Source organism: Parasteatoda tepidariorum, chromosome 2, assembly GCF_982258835.1.
Source record: "Parasteatoda tepidariorum strain Cologne lab strain chromosome 2, Ptep-v5.0, whole genome shotgun sequence".
Lineage (NCBI taxonomy): Eukaryota > Metazoa > Arthropoda > Arachnida > Araneae > Theridiidae > Parasteatoda > Parasteatoda tepidariorum.
In genome coordinates this window covers 102,447,992-102,466,827 of record NC_141756.1, presented here as the reverse complement: position 1 = coordinate 102,466,827, position 18,836 = coordinate 102,447,992, and the positions used below count along the sequence as shown (strand labels likewise).

Sequence of the window (18,836 nt, the reverse complement as noted above, 5' to 3'; positions counted from 1 at the left end):
TCAAGAAAACAGTTCTTTCTTAGAAACTAGTTGTTTTATCATGATCATGTAAAGTCTTTGAAAATTATTTTGCATTTTTTTAATGTATATAGTGCTTAAAACGGATTTTTGGGGACTTAAAAATATTTTTGAGTGCTTAAAATGTACTTAAAAGGCGCTTATTTCTTGTTGAATGATTTGGCTACGCACCCTGGATAATAAGTTTTGAAACCTAGGGTTCCGCGGAACACCATTTTATTCTATTTTTTACTATTCTATTATTTACCCGGAACACCGTTTAATTTTTCCAAGGAACCCTAGGGCTTATCGGTAGAATTAAACGGGTTTCGAAAATTAGAACTTATATTAAACATTTTTGAAATCAGTAACCATCTAATAAATAATACGAACCATGCTGGCTCATTAATTAATTTTTAAACTCAATAAGATTAAGTATTCTGATTTCCTAGGAATAACACAGCGGTATTTTTTTTTTCTTATTTTTTTTAAAACTTTTTTTTTTACTTTCCTTCGTTTTTCTTGAATTGAATTTTTTTGAATCTCCTGAGCCGTGGTGGTGGCTTAGGGGATACAGCGTTCGTCTTTCAATGAGATCAACCGGGTTCGAATCTGAGCGATGGCTGGTCGATCCGATTTCCGCATCCGGCTTGCACTAGCCTTAATGCTGATGTAAAATATCCTCAATGGCAGACGGAAAATGGGTTAAAGCCTCATTGCCTTCAAGCTTACCGTGGAAGGGCTTCGTGGTTTTCCTCTTCTCGTAACGCAAATGCGGGTTTGCTTCATCGAAAAGTCCTCCACGAAGGACAATTTCTTCCAGTACTTGATCCAAGAGCTTCCTTGTCTTCTGGATTGGGTTCAAAATTATAAGGCTACGGAGTTGATCATTAGTGGTCGTAAACCCAGAATTGGGTCAGCTGTTCAATGACGGTATGAAAATGATGCTAAAAAATGGAATAGAGTTAAGCCTGTAATTAAGAAGCAGTGAAAAAAATTCTTTACTTTTTGTTCTTCGCGGTGTTCTCTCAATTCAGCTCTTTAAGTTTTATTACAAACAATTGTAGAGAATTTTTAAGCAATTTTCCCTTATTTATTTGTTTGCTTTTCCAAACTTAAGTATGCTAGAAAAATAAATGGTAGATGCTGTAATAATCTGCAGCGCCCGCTTCCTTGCTGAACGGTTTCTGCTTACTGGGCTCTTAAGAATCACCTCTACATGTTGAAACCAAACATATTGTTATTATACTACTATGTAATAGTAGCAAAAGAAGATGTGTGTTTTTAGCATAATATTACTCTTTAGCTCGAAACAACCTGTGTGTTTCGACATTGGTGACAAAAACAACTTAATGTAGCTTTCGCATTAGTACCAAAAAAAATTTAAGTTTAACTTAAGTTAAAATTAAGTTTAAAAAAAACATACTTTTTTCTTAAAAAGAACATGTTTTTTTTAACGTTATGACAAATAAACTGTATGTTCTTAGCTTTATTGAGAAAAGAACATGCATTCTTAGCACTGGTAAGAAACAGCAGCTTGTGTGTTCTTAAGCAATAGTAATGAAAAAATATTAGTATTGGCTCTTTTAAATATGTTACACATTTAAAAAAGATAGCTAAATTATTTATCATCAGTCATTTTATATTTATTTGAAATTTTGATATGATTTTTATAAAAATAGTGAATATGAACATATGACAAAGTAATGAAAGCGAAAGTGACACAAACGATTCGACAAATGATAAATGTCTTTTTAGAGCAAAATGTGTAAAGTGAACAAGTGAAAAGAATCGAAGATTTAAGTTGATAATGCCACTCTAAATGTCAATTTTCTCTTTTGAATCTTGTTTTGTTTAATGAAATATTTTTTTAAGAAAAGGGCAAAAGAATTTAATACTTTTGGCTTAAGATTAATCGAAACTTTCAGACGATTTTTAAATTTAATTTTGGAGGCTAATACTTAACTGTTATTTTAACCCGTAGTTAATAGGGTGAGTTTCCTCACTCGGAGTCTTAGTAACATACTCCAAAATGTTCTGACACTGTCGTTCGGAAACAGTTAAAAAAAGCTTAATCGGGTTTAATTTTAAAAGATGAGTGAGATACTCCATGCTTCTCTTAAATTTTGAGTTGAATTAAAATGTTTTGAAAAGAAATTTTTCATTTTAATACAAATTATTTATTTACCTCTGTAGTACATACTGTATTTTTTATTATACCTTTTTTATCGAAATAAAAATTCTAATGAAATATACATTTAGAAATTAAAGATATGATTGGAACATTTTAAGCAGAACGATTAAACCAGATTCATTAAGAATGTTCTTTAAGTTTCTAAAAATCGTAAATTTTATTAAGATAGTAACGTTTTTTGTTAGATTTTTTATAGAACTATTTAAAATATTCAAAAAAAATTAGTATAAATAATAAAGAATATAGACGTTACGGAAAAACTATAAACTGAATCATTTAAAAAGTCAACTGTTCTTAAAAGTGTCATCAATTTTTAAAATTTTTCGATTGCACTGCGGGCCAGAAGACCATGATCTTTGGCTAAAAGACAAAAATTAAACTTTTTAAACTTTTCCGAAATTAAATTTTTTTTCTGAATTTTTTTGTCAAAATTTTTTTTTAATTTTTTTAAAAGAGAACTTAAATTATGGGATTTTTTCGTGCTCTACCCAAACATTGCTCATTTCCTCCCTTGTCAGCAAAATAAAAAAAAATAAGTAAAATAACAAAAAAAGCATATCACTGAACCCTTTAGTTGCCTGCACAGTATTTAAACGGTCCCTTAGAAAGGATAGGGCTAGGAGGATCCAGAGCAAAAGATTTTTGTGGAGATTTCAGTAAAAAAAAAAAAGTAAAATTTAATGGCACTTATTGGTTATAGGGATATGTTGCCAACACGAAGTCAGATTTCGGTTTACATAGATATTGGCAGCCGATAATAAACATAGCAGGGTGCGTAGCGTTTTTAAAAAGTGCTTATATTTGGTTTTCGTGTTTAAAAATCCCTTAAAGGTGCTTTTTTTCCATGAGTGATTTTTAAAAGTGCTTAGTTTTCCCTTTTCCGAATTGTGATATTTTTCTTGATTTTCGCCACAAATTATGCAAAAAGACATTGTCCCATTCAGCGTTTTCACAATTAATTCAGCCCCAATCTATTTCGGCGTACCGTCGATCTGTACTGTATGAAAACACCATTTGTCTTACATGTTTGATGAAATACTTGCGGGTCCGCACTTGCGTATACTGAGCTGGATTCAGTGGTAAGGATTTTTGATTTTGTGCAACCCTGCTGCATTTTCAATTTCAGACTTCATTTTCCGCTCTCTGTAAAAGAATCGAAAAATCTCTTGAATTTTGGCTCATTACGGAGACCAACTAAACATTGTCAAAAATTTTTTTCTCTATTAGTGATAGAAAATTTCATTACTCTTGTTAATTTCATCGTTTGTGACGGTAAATAAAACCGGATAAAACCATCAATTGTCAAAAACTGTCTAATTAGGATATTTTTCAAAGTGCTTAAAAATATTTTTTAAGTGCTTAAAAGGTGATTTTTTTGTTGAAAAAATTGACTACGCACCCTGCATGGGTGTATTAAATACAAATATTTTGATCATTAATACTAAATATCGAATACGATAATATCCCTATCATTATGTATAACTGTTATGAAGTTTATTTGGGTGACGTAAATATTGATCAAAGTAAAAAATAATATAAATTAGTTAAATTGAAAAATTTGTCGCTATATTATAAAATATCGTTATTTTATGGCAATACAGCCCAATAATAAAATTCGCACTTACGGGTTCGTAATACGTACATTCAGGCTCTAGGAACTAATTTTCGTATTGACGTAATACGTACATACGGGCTCTAAGAACTAATTTTCGTATTGACGTAATACGTACGTTCGGGCTCTAAGAACTAATTTTCGTATTGACGTAATACGTACATTCGGGCTCTAAGAACTAATTTTCGTAATGACAAAAATTGTCGCTAACACATAATCCCTATTACCGATAAATACCAATTTAAATGCTCAACTTAACACTTTTCATTTGTAAACGTTTGACTTCAACGTTAGGCTATTTAAATATTTCACGGTAGGACAGCTTTAAGATGCTACAAAATCAGCATTATGAAATATCTTCATATGTTCTTTTAAACTGCGTAAGTTTAGGAAAGAACACTTTCTCAACTAATAAAGTTCTTAAATAACGAACAATTTTCTCTAAACTTTCTCAGGAAATATCGTTTATACGTGACTTACATCGGCACCTCCATGAAATACCATTTCTGTTTTATAAAATGTCTGGATAAACTTCTAAACCTGGAAGATAAAATCAAGTACCACAGCACGTTCCGCAAGATAAGTGAGACAAAACAATCATTTTTATAACTACGTTACTATATCATGGCCGTATATCTCTCTTTTTTTTCCATTTCATACATACCTTAGGAACTTTCAGCTTTTAATATTTGTTTTTATGAGACACTTTATGTCTTTAAAAAAAATGAATGAAATTTTCTCGCGATGCCTTAACTTTTTTAGTTATAAAAGTTAACGTAAAGATAATATTCCATTAACTACTCGTGACATCTTAGCGGTTTCGTGCAATTTTAAGTTTGAGAAAAGGCGATTAAGAGACAAGAAATACTATGCGATTATCAAATGACGTAATGTTTTTAAAAAAAAGTATGTGGGTAGGTTTTTGCGTCGCACTAGAGCTACACAATGGACTAATGGCGACTGTCTGGGAAACAACCCAGAGGAAGATCCGAAGATATGCCATCGTAAATTTGATCCTCTGCAGAATGGATGGCTCTTTACGGTAGAGCAGTTTAACGAGTTCTGATACAGCACACCCTCAGTCCCTACGCAGGCTGATCAAAGTGGTCACCCGCCCGCTTACTGACTGCAGCCAGTGATGCTTGACTTCGGTGTTCTACTGGTAACCGTGTATTTATGATCAGTCTACTGCTGGACGTTTTTAAAAGAGAACAACGTACATGATATTTTTTTAAAAAAGAACGATTACATGATGTTTCTAAAAAGGGAAACTACGTTACATTTTGTATAATTACAAGTAAACTGTGCACTTGAGAAACGTGAAATAAAAATGGTGCATAGGAAATGAACAGGAAATGCAAATGGAATTAAAAAAATTAACATTCAATTATTAGTTTGAGGGTTTTCAGCTTTTAAACTTTAACTTGTAATTTGGCTTGCTCAAAAGGACCATTTTGGTTGATGGGCTTTTGACATAAATTTTTATTTGGGAATTTCCAATTCGTTCAAAAAATATCACACTTTTAAGGGCCTTTTTCGCTATTTTTCACACTTTTCCATTATCCAATAAGTTTAAATCGATTTCTCGCAAAAAGAAATAGAAAAAATTGATTTATCTCTAGAAATATTTATTTTATAAGCTCGCTCTTCTTTGATAAAGTTGAAAGTAAAAAAGAAGAATAAATAGATTGTCATAATATTGCATACAGTACTACACTCGTTATTTTCAAATTAATTTAGCCAAATAAACAACAAAGATATCTATTATGTTTTGGTTTTTTATTTCTCTTTTTAGTTTTGTATTTCTTTTTCTTATAAGTGCTCTAGGCATGTTTACGTATGCCCCTTATATCTGGGAAACACGAGAATGTGTTTTTAGAATACTATAAAATTAAAAAATAATTTATTAAAAAATCTCAAAAATTTACATCCGACAAAGAGAAAACTAATCGTAAAGTCATTTTTGCTGTGAAAAATAGATTTTTTTTAATTGAAAGATTAATTTTTTATTGTGTACTTGCACTTCGAGAGGAAGATCACAGATAATGCCCACACATATGACGCATGTCGTCTGCGCCAGCTGAAAATGGCGAGTTAAAGTTGAGCTAAGTTTCTGCACATAAGTTAGAGTGTTAATTAACGTCAAGTTAATTAAATACAGCACCGTATCGCTCATAAAATTTGTTAAAATATAATTCTTTCTCAAATTTATTAATTGTTTGGAAATTTTATAGTACATTTTCGTTTCGTGCACCTGGCAAATTTGATCCATAACTAATTTCTTTATGTTCTACATAGCTTTATGCCTGCCTTTGTGTTCAGTAAGAAATACATAGTGAAAGAATTGGAATCTTTATAAAAGAACCTTTTCCAAGGATTATGGAATTAACCACTTAAGAGTATTGATTATTGACGGGCTTGGCTTACTCGTAATAGAATCGAAAGAACAGTTCCCAACGTATACTAGAGCCCCTGATATAAACCCACTATAGAGGAGCCTTAACGTAAACAAATTCCACGTTTCAACAACCAATCAGGATCGATATGCACACTACGTCACTTGCTGGTATCCCATTATGTTTCTGCGTCTGCGAGTATGTATAGGTGTTTTTGTTTTAACTCAAGAACGGTTTCTGCTATCTTCCGGAAATTTGGGCAGCGAGAACAAAGGGCATTTTTAGCCACCGAGACCTAAAAACCGTTCAAAAATTTCGATATTGTTCGGAAAAGATGTGTGAGAAATCAAATTTTCATATGCACTAATTTTCAATTGGTTTCGAATTAGCTAGAGTTAATAAGATAGCCAAAGCATAGGTAGCATTAGCCAAAGTTATAAATTAAAATGCGTGTTTTCATATATTTACGGTCATCCATTTATGGTTTTCACATATTTACGGTCATCCATTTATGGTTTTCACATATTTACGGTCATCCATTTATGGTTTTCACATATTTACGGTCATCCATTTATGGTTTTCATATATTTAGGGTCATCGATTTACGGTTTTCATATATTTACGGTAATCTAAATATTTCATGCACAATATCCAAAACTGATCATCCTCTTTTAGAAATAGACAAAAACTTGAAATAGTGGAGAAATTTACAAATTTAAGCTCTTAAATACTTTATTGAACTTATTTTGACTTTAAGCGACTAAAAACTATGCCATTGGCAAACAAAATTTTTTTTAAAAAATAATAAGTAAAAACCTTGCAATTTTTTAGAGAAAAAATTTCAAGATTTATTTTCAGAGTTGTTCAAGCAAATGAAATTTAGAAAAGAAAAAACATAGAATTATACTGAATCTATAAAAAACCAGACTTAATCAATTTTATTGATTTCTAAAGATAAAGATAGGTTAAACACCTAAGGACTTAACTTCGGTGTCTGGACTATCGCAATGGTTATCTTACGAAATATAATTGAAAAATTGTCTTTAGCATAAATGAAATGCTATTCAGAAGAAAAAAACCAGTCCAGCTTTTCGAGAAAGCTGAAAATAAACGTATTTTCCGCTTTTCCTATCCATACGTAATATCTGCCCCCCCCCCCAGATATTACGTATGGATGGTTTGGACACTACATTATTATTTAAGCATATTTTTTTCTGATTTTTGCACTGGTAGGAAAAGCTGAAAAGGTTTTCTTTTTTATAATTACTCGAGAAATAGTCAACAAGATAGTCACAAGTCTTAGTATAAGTCTTGTAAAGACGTAAATGAGGTGTGGTTGGAGTTAGTATAGTAATATTGACTAATTGAAGATTTTGATGAAATACAGGGTAATGAAAAATATCAGTTGAAGAAGAAAACTGGATCATAATTATAAAACTTTTATTTAGTAGTATTCGTAGTGCTCGAGACACAAAATATTATTATATCCATAATAAGACTTTCTAAGTTGAATAATAAATTTTGAATAATAATACAGGGTGCGTAGCGTTTGAATAATTTGAATAATTTGGCTACGTACCCTGTAATATGAATAAGAACAGGCCATGGAAGACAAATCCCCCATGACCAGCCAATTTAAAAAGTAATTGAATTGCTCTTAACAGACATTTAGAATCATGAGAAGAGATCAAAGATTGGCAATTTATAAAAAAATAACATAGCCAAAAATGTAGCCAACCCATAATCAATGTTTGGTCTGAGAAAATCCTTGGCGATTGCCAACAAGACTGTGAGAATTATTATAACCATGCAACTAAAACATATTTGTGGTAAGTAATTTAAGAATAAGGAGTTAAAAATAAATTTTTGTTTTCGATTAGGCGTGACAGTGAATTAATGAGTCTTAGATTAGTATTGAAATAAAAAGTTAGCCGTTACATTGATCGATAAGAAAAGAACCAATGCGACGAACTGGGTTCGAATCCCAGTCGATACGAATTCCGCATCCGGCTTGCACCGACCACAGTGCTCGCGTGAAATATCCTCAGTGGTAGATGGATCATGGGTTAGAGTCCCCTTGACGTCAAGCTAACCGTGTGAGGTTCTCGTGGTCTTCCTCTCCATGTAACGCAAATGCGGGTTAGTTCCATCAAAAAACCTCCCCGAAGGCAAATTTCTCCCAATACTCGATCCAGAAGTTCCCTTGTCTTCTGGATTGGGTTCAAAATTACAAGGCTACGGAGTTGAACACTAGTAGTAGTAAACCCGTAAAATTGGGTGGGCTGTTCAACGACGGTTATAAAATAAAATTAAATATGTTCGCTTTTATAAATATTATCTCATTGATTTAATTTAAATATAATTCGATTAACAATGATTATAAAAAAAATAACTTTAAATAATTAAAGATATTTTAAAGGCTAGGAAATATGTAAAGTAAATTGTGGCATCACAAGTCTAGTACTAATAGTTACAAGTACTGATTCTTAAAAGTCTTAGCACTAACAGCTACAAATCTTTTCTATCTCCAGCGATTTAAACTGTTTAATATTTTAACCGATAACTAATCCGTGATGAGTGCTAGTTTTTATATTATGATCTCTAAATAAAAATTTGATTCTTTCCCAATCACATAGAATTAGTATAGAGATGTGTACACAACGTTTGGTGTCAAGGAAGCTACGTGCCTAATATTTGATTTTCTCACTCATCAAACAATTCCTTTATAGATCCACTTAGTGAATAAATCAAACGAGATAAAAGTATAAGTAATGTGAACCTGCCTTATAAGGTCATGTTCAAATACAATGTAACCTCATTTTTCCACCCTTTTGTTCTCCTTTTTTTTATTGAGCTGTGATTATTCTTAGACAAAAAGAGAAATGAACTTATTCTGCAACTGACACTAAAAAAAGCCGATCTTATCGAATTTAATTCAAGACAACTAATTTAGATTTATTATTGTCCATATAGTAATTGAAGTTTTTTAATTTATATAAAAAACTTTTCCATTCATTAAACATAAGGTGATAGAGAGTGTTCCGTAATCACAACACTTAATGTATATTTTTGTTTTCTTTCTCAAAACTATGCATATGCGTACAAAGGATGCAAATCATTATTTAATTTTGTAATTGTTTGATTAATAATTGATAATTTTTTGAGGCTTATTGCAATCACCTTATATGAATGTGGACTAATTAATTGTACGGAATTAGACTCTATGACCTTGAATTTGTTTAGGCATATATTGCAATGAGTCCTATATTAATGTCGACGCTTTGAATATTGTAGTATAATGAATGTAGGCTAATTGAATGATTTGTATTCTAATTAGCTTAAAAGCATCTGGGCTCATTGAAAATGATCTATAAAGTAAACCATATTGTTGAAGCAATTGTTTCATCAACGTTTTTATCAATATTGTTCCATCATAATAAATAATCCTTCATTAATGAATGTTTATTTTCCTTATTAGACTAAAAGTGTTTTGGTTCGCAATAGCCTAAGTGATTGCAATAAGCCTAAAAAGTGTTAGGCTAATAGAAAATCTTATATATATACTAGCTGTACCCTGCGTGCGTTGCAAAGCTTTCAGTTTGAATTTAAATTTTGTATTTAAGTGTGTAAATGAGATTTGTGATTATGATTTGAATAGAGAATTTTATTTAATGGTGAAAAAACCAGTGATAGTTTCAACAGTTAATTCTCTAGGATATCGTTAGTGCATTTTCAAACAGACATGTATGGTGATGCACACCGACCATGAAACATATTTTGGATGATGATCTGAAATAATTCTGGATCAATGGCGTCATGAATATTTCTGCTGATATGAGCTGACCAATTTGTCCTGGTGTGAGTTTTTCAATAAGCCAAATCATGTGGCAATTCTCTTTTTCTGCCGTTCAATAGAATGCATCAAACACCGTGTCTCTCTAAAAGCATGACTTTTCGCAATAAAACCAAGTTTAGAGCTTAATATTTGTTTTAACTCACGTGTGATAATGCATCATGAAGATCCGATGATGTTTGCCTAAGTTACTAATGCTCTTTAATTTTAGCTCAAGCAGGATTGCATGTGAATGTAATAAATAACTATAGCTGTCCATATGCGCACCGATACTTGTAGCAGCACCGAATGAAGTCATTTGGAAACACGAATGTACTGACCTATATTCGCCAAGAAAAGTTTCTATTGATTTGCTTGACCCGATAACAACGTTGATAATGGCTCGGCTGGCGACGTTAAATCTGGTAGTTACACTTTGCCTCCAGAACAGCAAATTCCAGCTGTTTCATTCTTAAATTTGAGAGCACTACAAAACATACATTAATTGATCCATTTTTCCGATGATGACGCTTGGGTGAAAGACTATAGTTGGTTGTCGGATCATAGTGAAATGCACTGAGATTCAAATCAGAGTATTGGCAGCGTCTGAATAGCGAAGTGCGTTCTTGATTGATTTTTATTCTTTCATCCCGTTGCTCTGATGTTTCCAAGGAACAGGCTTGAGTAGTGCGTAGTTGATTTGTTAACAGTCTTCTTTCCTGTTTCTCAGACGTTTCTAAGGAACGGGCTAAAGCATTGTGTTCTCGATTAGTTTCAAGTCTTTCTTCCCGTTGCTCCGATTTTTCTGAAACACGGTTAGTTCTCTTCTTGCGAGCTTGAGATGTTGATCGACTAAGAGCGATTCGTTTAGGCGGCATATTTTTGCAAATATTCTCTTTCAAACAAAAAGAAATGTAGAAGTTGACAGTGGTCGCAAATTTGCTAATTCGAAAATTCACGTATTTATTTTAAATTATAAAAAAAAAACAATAAAAATGAAATAAATTAAATAAGAAATATAATAATGATAAAATTTAAAACAAAAATCTATTTTTGGTAAAAATATACTTGTGGGTGCCCCTTGACGAAATTGGTAACTTATGTTTATCACCATTCCTGTTTGCGCGGAACACCGTGGTAACAGGAATGGCTGCCAAACCATAATGATATTTTAATAATACATTGGAAAATTTCAGCAAGACATCGGCCAAAACTTTATAAAGTTGCAATGAACCCAATGTAAGCAAAATTAATAAACCCAATAAAATGCATTTTGAATCGAAATAAAAATTAATGGAGTAAACACAGAAAGAAAAGGAAAAAAAAAACATCTCACTTATTCATTAAGCTTGAATTTCCTCAGTTTTAGGTGCACAGAATTCCCTAATAGCAGTTAGATACTGTCTAAATTTATCATGAATAGAATCTGTGTTCCTCCATCGCCACATAAATTCGGCGAAATACGAATTGAAAATAGCGTCTGTGGTATCGGAATGGCGGTGACATTTTTTTCTAAAGTCCTTTTTTTATGACTGCCCACATACCTTCGATCCTATTAATCAGAAGCAAAAGTAACCTAACCAGCCGGTATCCAACATAGAACTAACGGACTTCTGAAATTACATATACCGTTGAACATTTAAAAATAACGCTGAAATTTAAATGAATCAGAATCACGATTGGGATTCAACATCGGCCAGCTTGGAGATCAACCGCTATCACAACTTGGTGAGAATCAAGGGGCACCCTCAAATATAGTCTACTCCTATTTTTTAAATGAAATAATTAAAATGAATGTGAATTCGCAAACTTTGTAATAATAAACAATCTAATAGTTTTCAAATGACAACTGTCAGCAATGAAAAATTGCATACTAAATTGAGCTAAAATTGCATACTAAATATAAATAATTATTAAAAGCGTGCAAGATGAATAAAATTTGCTTTTGCCTTGATTGTTATTAAACAGTTTTCACAATACTAAATCCGTGATACGACCAATAATTACGAAACTATTCTCGTTGATTTTACGTGCTTGTGCTCACCTGAAATAAAGAACCGAATTATGATTAAATATTAAAGTATATGTAATTTACTTTTCTAAAAGAATAGAGCTATAAGATAGAAAATATCACTGTTGTTATCTTCAAGATATTTGAAAACTGATTCGTGTACAGCAAAATTTAAAACAATGGCTAACTTTTAACCAATCAAAAAATTCCATTTCGATTTTCGCTGATACCGCTGGAACGGTTTGTGGCAGAATGTTCTATTGTGAATCTAAACCATTCTCGAATCCTTCTGAAGGTACACAGAAAATTTCATTTAAATCAGTCCAGCCGTTTAGGAGGAGTTCAGTGACATACACACGAACAGACGAAATATATATATAAAGATATATATATATATATATATATATATATATATATATATATATATATATATATATATATATATATATATATATATATATATATATATATATATATATGTCCCGCTGTGGACTGATCGTTAAGACACGGTTGGTTCTCAGCAGATCACCGAAGTCAAGCATCACTGGCTACGGTCAGTGTGCGGGTGGGTGACCACTTGGATCAGTCTGCGTAGGGACCGAGGGTGTGCGGTATGGGTCCTCGTTAAACTGTGCTACCGTAAAGTGCTCGACTTCGCGCGCAGGTCGTCGGGCTACCGAAGCAGGGGTGCCATCCCCTCCGCAGAGGATCAGAATTGTGATGGCATGTCTTCGGATCATCCTCCGGGATGTTTCCCAGACCGTCGCCAATAGCCCATTGTGCAGCTCTAGTGCGACATAAATTAACAACAACAACAACAATATATATATATATATATATATATATATATATATATATGTATAATGGCAAGTTCGAATTATTGTTTTAACAAACTATGGCAAGTTTAAATTATTATTTTAACAAACTATCGCAAGTTTGAATTATTATTCTAACAAACTATGGCAAGTTTAAATTATTATTTTAACAAACTATGGCAAGTTTGAATTATTATTTTAACAAACTATGGCAAGTTTGAATTATTATTTTAACAAACAATGGCAAGTTCGAATTATTATTTTAACAAACTATGGCAAGTTCGAATTATTATTTTAGCAAACCATGGCAAGTTCGAATTATTATTTTAACAAACTATGTAGGCAAGTTTGAATTAATTTTGTTTATTCTGATATATGCAGTGGAACGATGTGAAGAAGACTGGATAGCGATGCCAGAGCAGAGCAACGACTACAGAGTTGTGGTGTTCGGTGCTGGTGGCGTTGGTAAAAGTTCTCTAGTTTTGCGATTTGTGAAAGGAACCTTTTGTGAAATGTATATACCCACGGTAGAAGACACCTATAGGCAGGTGAGTATATTATTCATCATTGAGTGACTTATAGAGAAATAATTTGAATAGTATTGATTGATAGGAATTTTTAATATCAATATTTTTCAAAGTATTTTATTTTGCATCTTTTATTAAGTCTAAAATGTATCTTTCTTCCCTTTTTTTATAGGATTTTTCGTAATCAAACATTCAATCACGTTTACCTTCACCTATTTACAGCATTTCGCCCTCTTTTAGAAAATGAACTAAAAGTGTTAACTTTTCCAAAAAAAAAGTGCTTCCGGTCAAATTTAAGGGACAAGAATCTCCGGTCTTGGCATTTTTGCTCTGACTATGTGATGAGACGTAATCTGTTCATAACGCTGCATCAGTGACATGTCTACCGGTTAGGTTACAACGGTTATTAATGCATCTGTGGAATTAGTACAAGAATTAGAGTCGAGGCAGTGTGGCTCGGGAGATAGAGCGTTCCCCTTCCAATGGGGTGAACCGGGTTCGAATCCTAGCGATGGTTAGTCGATACTAATTCCGCCCCCTGCTCGGACTGACCACAGTGCCGACGTGAAATATCCTCAGTGGTAGATGGATAATGGGTTAGAGTCCCCTTGCCGTCAAGCTAACCGTGGGAGGTTCTCGTGGTCTTCCTCTCTATGTAACGCAAATGAGGGTTAGCTTCATCAAAAAGTCCTCTAGGAAAACAAATTTCTCCCAGGTCCAGAAGTTCCCTTGTCTCCTGGATTGGGTTCAAAATTACAAAGCTCCGGAGTTGAATATTAGTAGCCGTAAACCCATAAAAATTGGATTGGCTGTTCAACGACGATTATAAAATATATTTTAAGATGAACTTTATGTAGAATAAACACCATATCTGGAAAATTAACTGAAACTAGATCAACTCGATTCTTGCAAGGTACGTCAAACATTTTATTTCTTATTTTTTCGCTCAAAACAACAGAAAGGTTCTTTTTTTTATTTTTTAAAACTATGTTGATTTTCAATAAAAGCTAATAGAAAGAAATGTTACTTTTCAGCCATTGGAATTTCCGTTAAAGAGTTTTTTTGCAGTTTTCCGAAATTTTCTTTGTATGCTTAATGTGAATCAGATATACTGAATTATATTTTTAATAGATAAATAGAGAATGTTCAGAAGATTTTGCCAACTGCAATTAAATATTCGAAAACTATTTAAGCCTAACTAGCTAACTTATCCAGAGTTCCTTTGCCGTCAGGCTAACCGTGAGAGGTTCTCGTGGTCTTCCTCTCTATGCAACGGTTAGTTTCATCAAAAAGTCCTCAATGTCGGCAAAATTTCTCTCAATACTTGATCCAGAAGTTCCCTTGTCTTCTGGATTAGGTTTTTAATAAGGCTACGGAGATGAACATTAGTAATCGTTATCCCAAAATTGGGTCGGCTGTTCAACGACAGCTATAAAATAAAATATGAAAAGTTATTCGAATCGAGACGCGATGCCACAGAGGATGGAGTGTTCGCCTCACAATGATGTGACCAGGTTCGAATCCCAGTCATGCTCAGTCAATTCGAATTCCGCTCCCAGTTCGCAGTGACCACAGTGCTGACTAAAAATATCCTGATTGGAAAAAGGATCATGGGTTAGAATCCTCTTGCATCGGGCTAACCGTGGATGATTTTCGGGATTTTGCTCTCCATGTAGCGCAAATGTGAACTAGTACCACCAAAAAGTCTTCGTTCAATTTTTGTATGTACCTGTGTTTGCTCCAGGAGTTCCCTTTTCTTCTAGGGCTGGTTCAAACTGACAAAGGCTGCGGAGTTGAACATTGATAGTCGTATAAACCCGATAATGGGTCGTTTGTTCTATAACCGTAATAAAATGAAATAAAATAAAGTAATTCGAATCACCTAAGTGAACTGATTTTGTTTGAATTGAATCACCTTGATGATTAGACTTGTCTAACTCTCCAGTGTCTTTGAAATTTGAAACACTGTGGTAAAAGAAAAAGTTTACCACATGGTAAAGGATTTTCTCATTGTGTTATTACCGATATTATCGCTGTCGATATTTATGATATTTATATTATGCAGTGAAAATATATTTCACATATCGGTATCATGATAATTAAGCTTCCTAATCTTTCAAATAATAAATAAGACATGTTTTTTCAATGAACCATCCAAGGCTTTTTGTGATGATTCGTAAAAAAGAATTACTGATATTCTGTGGAATGTGTTAAGTCCATGTGAAAGACCATTAACTCTAACATGAAAAAACATTGTACAAATTAATTCTAATTGAATCGAAGAATCTGAAAACTGGTTATCTAAATAAGAAATAAGCCCCTTGAAAATAGCCCTTTTGAAAATCTTTTTTTCTTTCTACTTTTTAAAAACTTGAATATTTTTTCTCCTAAATTACGAAAAATATAAACTTAATTTTATCTACGCATGAAGTTTCATTATTTTTCTAATCATGATGTCGAAACTATAGCTTGGATGTTGGATAGCTTGGACGAAATTTAAAATAAATCTGTAGATGTAGGAGAAAAACTAATTTCAGATTTAAAAATACCCACGTCCGAATGACGCAAGATTAAATATTTGTATAAGCGCAGCAAATTTTTTTCCCCAGTGTTAACTATTAAGTTTTTTGTAAATGAAAATGTTTATTTATTTATTTGGAATATATTTTTTTTAAATTATTTTTCTAATATGAAGTTTTAACCTGAAAAGCGTGAAACTTCTATGGTAAAAAACAAATTAAAGCACAATAAGCTAAATATTTTAAAATGCAAAAACATTCATCATGCATATTTTTAATCAATTTTACACTAACAAGCTTTGTGTTCTAAGTCTAAAAAAGATTAATTGCTTTGAAAAACAAATAAAAGCATAGACAAAGCATTCACCTACTGTATTTTTTAGAAACGTTGCATTTCTCAAATTTTAAAATCTATACCTTAGACCTTAAATTGGTCTGTGAAGCAAATAAAGACATAAGCAAAACATCCATCTTCGCCTACTTTCATCAAATTCAACTCATTCAAAGCTCATTCAACTCATTCAATACCAAAAAACATTCATCATCCTATCGAATAGATCAAACCCTAAAATTAACATTCACTATGCATATTTTCAACAAATGCTACCTTTTTTAAAGTTTTGATATATACAAGGTAAGCAATAACAGCGTGCGTAGCGTTTTTAAAAAGTACTTAAAGGTGCTTATTTTCGATTTTCGTTTTTTAAAAGCCCTTAAAGGAGCTTTTTTCATTGGATGTTTTTAAAAAGTGCTTAATTTTTCCTTTACCCTGTTGATTTTTGCGACGTATTATGCAAAAAAACACTGTTCATATTGTTCTATTAGACGTTTTCGCAATTAATTCAACCCCAATTTATTTCGGCATACCGTCGGTCGTTAGCGTATGAAAACGCCATTCGTTTTATGATTCAAAATTTCATGATTTTTGACAATGGTCAAAAACTATGCCAAAGGTTTTTTTTTCTGGCATGACGGTTAAATCCGGATAAGACCGTCAATTATCAAAAACTTGCCAACCAAGCTTAATTATATTTTTTATAAGTTCTTAAAAATATTTAAGAGTGCTTGAAAAGTGCTTAAAAGGTGCTTATTTTTTGTTGAAACATTTGGCTACGCACCCTGAATAAAGTTCTTGCCGTTTTTGCTTTACCATTGAATGAAGTAAGAATGGATATGATTGTTAGCGTATCACATGACTCAAAAACATGTCGGTCGTGTGTAGGAATACTAGTCGTTATAAAAGCATCCACCACGCACATTCAGCATTCGATTACTAGTATAAAATGTCCCTTGCTAAAGATACCATGGACGTTTCAGATGTAAATAGAAGTAACTTTTTTTATCACAGCAGGCTCTCCTTTGTTAGGAGACATGGCATAACAACTTTCTATTAAGAATTTTGCGCTGTATACTCTAGTTCAGCAAATTTCAAAATTAAATGAACAAGTTGCAGATCTTCGCTTCAAAAGCTCCCAATTGGAAGACGGAAGGAGAGATATGGAAAAAGCGCTTGACGAGGCCCAGGGACCAGTGGTTTCCTAGCTTCTTCCAAGTGCACATAAAAGACGTAAGACTAAACAGAAAAAAAAACAAGCAAAATTCAACTACTGCAACCAAAAATGATACCACCAACATTGAGGAAGATAAACAAAGATCCAAGTATGAGGATGATAAACAAATAGATAATAATGAGGAAGATAAACAAAGATCTGAGTATGACGAAGATAAACAAGTAGATAATAATGAGGATGATAAACAAAAGATAAAGTGAATAGGTAAAAATAGACGATGAATGTGCTATACAACTTGAAAAAATTATTGAAACCTTACCATCAGCAGAAAGCTGGGAACAGGAATATTGCGATCCCATCGATGGCTGATTGATACAAATCCCTCACCCGGCTCGCACCGACTACAGTGCTGATGTAAAATGTCCTCAGTGGAAGACGGATCATGTGTTAGGATCCCCTTGCTGTCAAACTAGCTATGGGAGGTTTTCGTGGGTTTCCTCCTCTCCATGTAACGTAAATGCTGGTTAGTTCCATCAAAAAGTTTTTCACGAAGTCAAATTTCTCCCAATACTTGATCCAGGAGTTCCCTTGTCTTCTGGGTTGGGTCCAAAATTACAAGGTTACGGAGTTGAACATTGGTAGTCGTGAACCTAAAATTGGATTGGCTGTTCAATGACGGTTTTAAAAGAATTACAATTTTAGAAAGCAATTCATTCCACCCATTCTCATCAAAGATAAGTCAAAATACTCCTACAAAACAATAAAAGCCCAGACTTCACATGATTTTTTTTTGGTTACCAAATCCACCTAAAAGTAGTGGCTGACGATGAACATAGAAAAGTTACCAAACTCGTAGGTGATGAAAGGTCGAATATCATACATTTCCTCGTCGATGGCATAAACCACTCAAAATCATCTTAAAAGGCATACCAGCCGAATTCAATGGAGAAGAAATTGAAAATGAACTAATCAAAGTAGGATTTGTACTAACTAACGTTAACCAAATGACTAAATTCACGGATAATGATAGAATCAACTTGCCCTTATTTATTGCGATGTTATCAAAGAATCACAGCAAGGAGATTTATGACCTCACTTAATAATTTAATAATTTTAGTCGATAACTGCAGAGGACACAGTGGCGTCACTCATTTCCATTTATGCCAGAACTTTAATTGAATTGATGCCAGAACAGAAGAAGCGCCGTCAGATTAATGTCTCTACCACACCCTTTATAATCAGCTTTGCGGAAAATACTCCTCTAATGAAGCAGCAAACACTCACGGACTTTGCATTCTGAAGGGGATCTAACCACCTAAGGTTCACCTAAGATAACCTTCAGGTTCACCTAAGTTTAAACTGAAGGGGATTGCACACCTGGAGACGCGTTGACCGAAGATGCTGGATGCCGATGAAGGACTA

The 18,836-nt window shown here is 32.9% G+C and overlaps 1 protein-coding gene across 1 annotated transcript in view; it reads left to right on the top strand.

The window, feature by feature from the left end:
* Window positions 1-18,836, top strand: part of LOC107450037 (GTP-binding protein Di-Ras2) — a 101,028-nt gene that overhangs the window by 70,591 nt on the left and 11,601 nt on the right. The window contains exon 2 of the mRNA XM_087157918.1: window positions 13,239-13,405. Coding sequence (XP_087014044.1) covers window positions 13,268-13,405 — 138 coding nt within the window. The 5' untranslated portion in view covers window positions 13,239-13,267. The remainder of the gene's footprint in view (window positions 1-13,238; window positions 13,406-18,836) is intronic.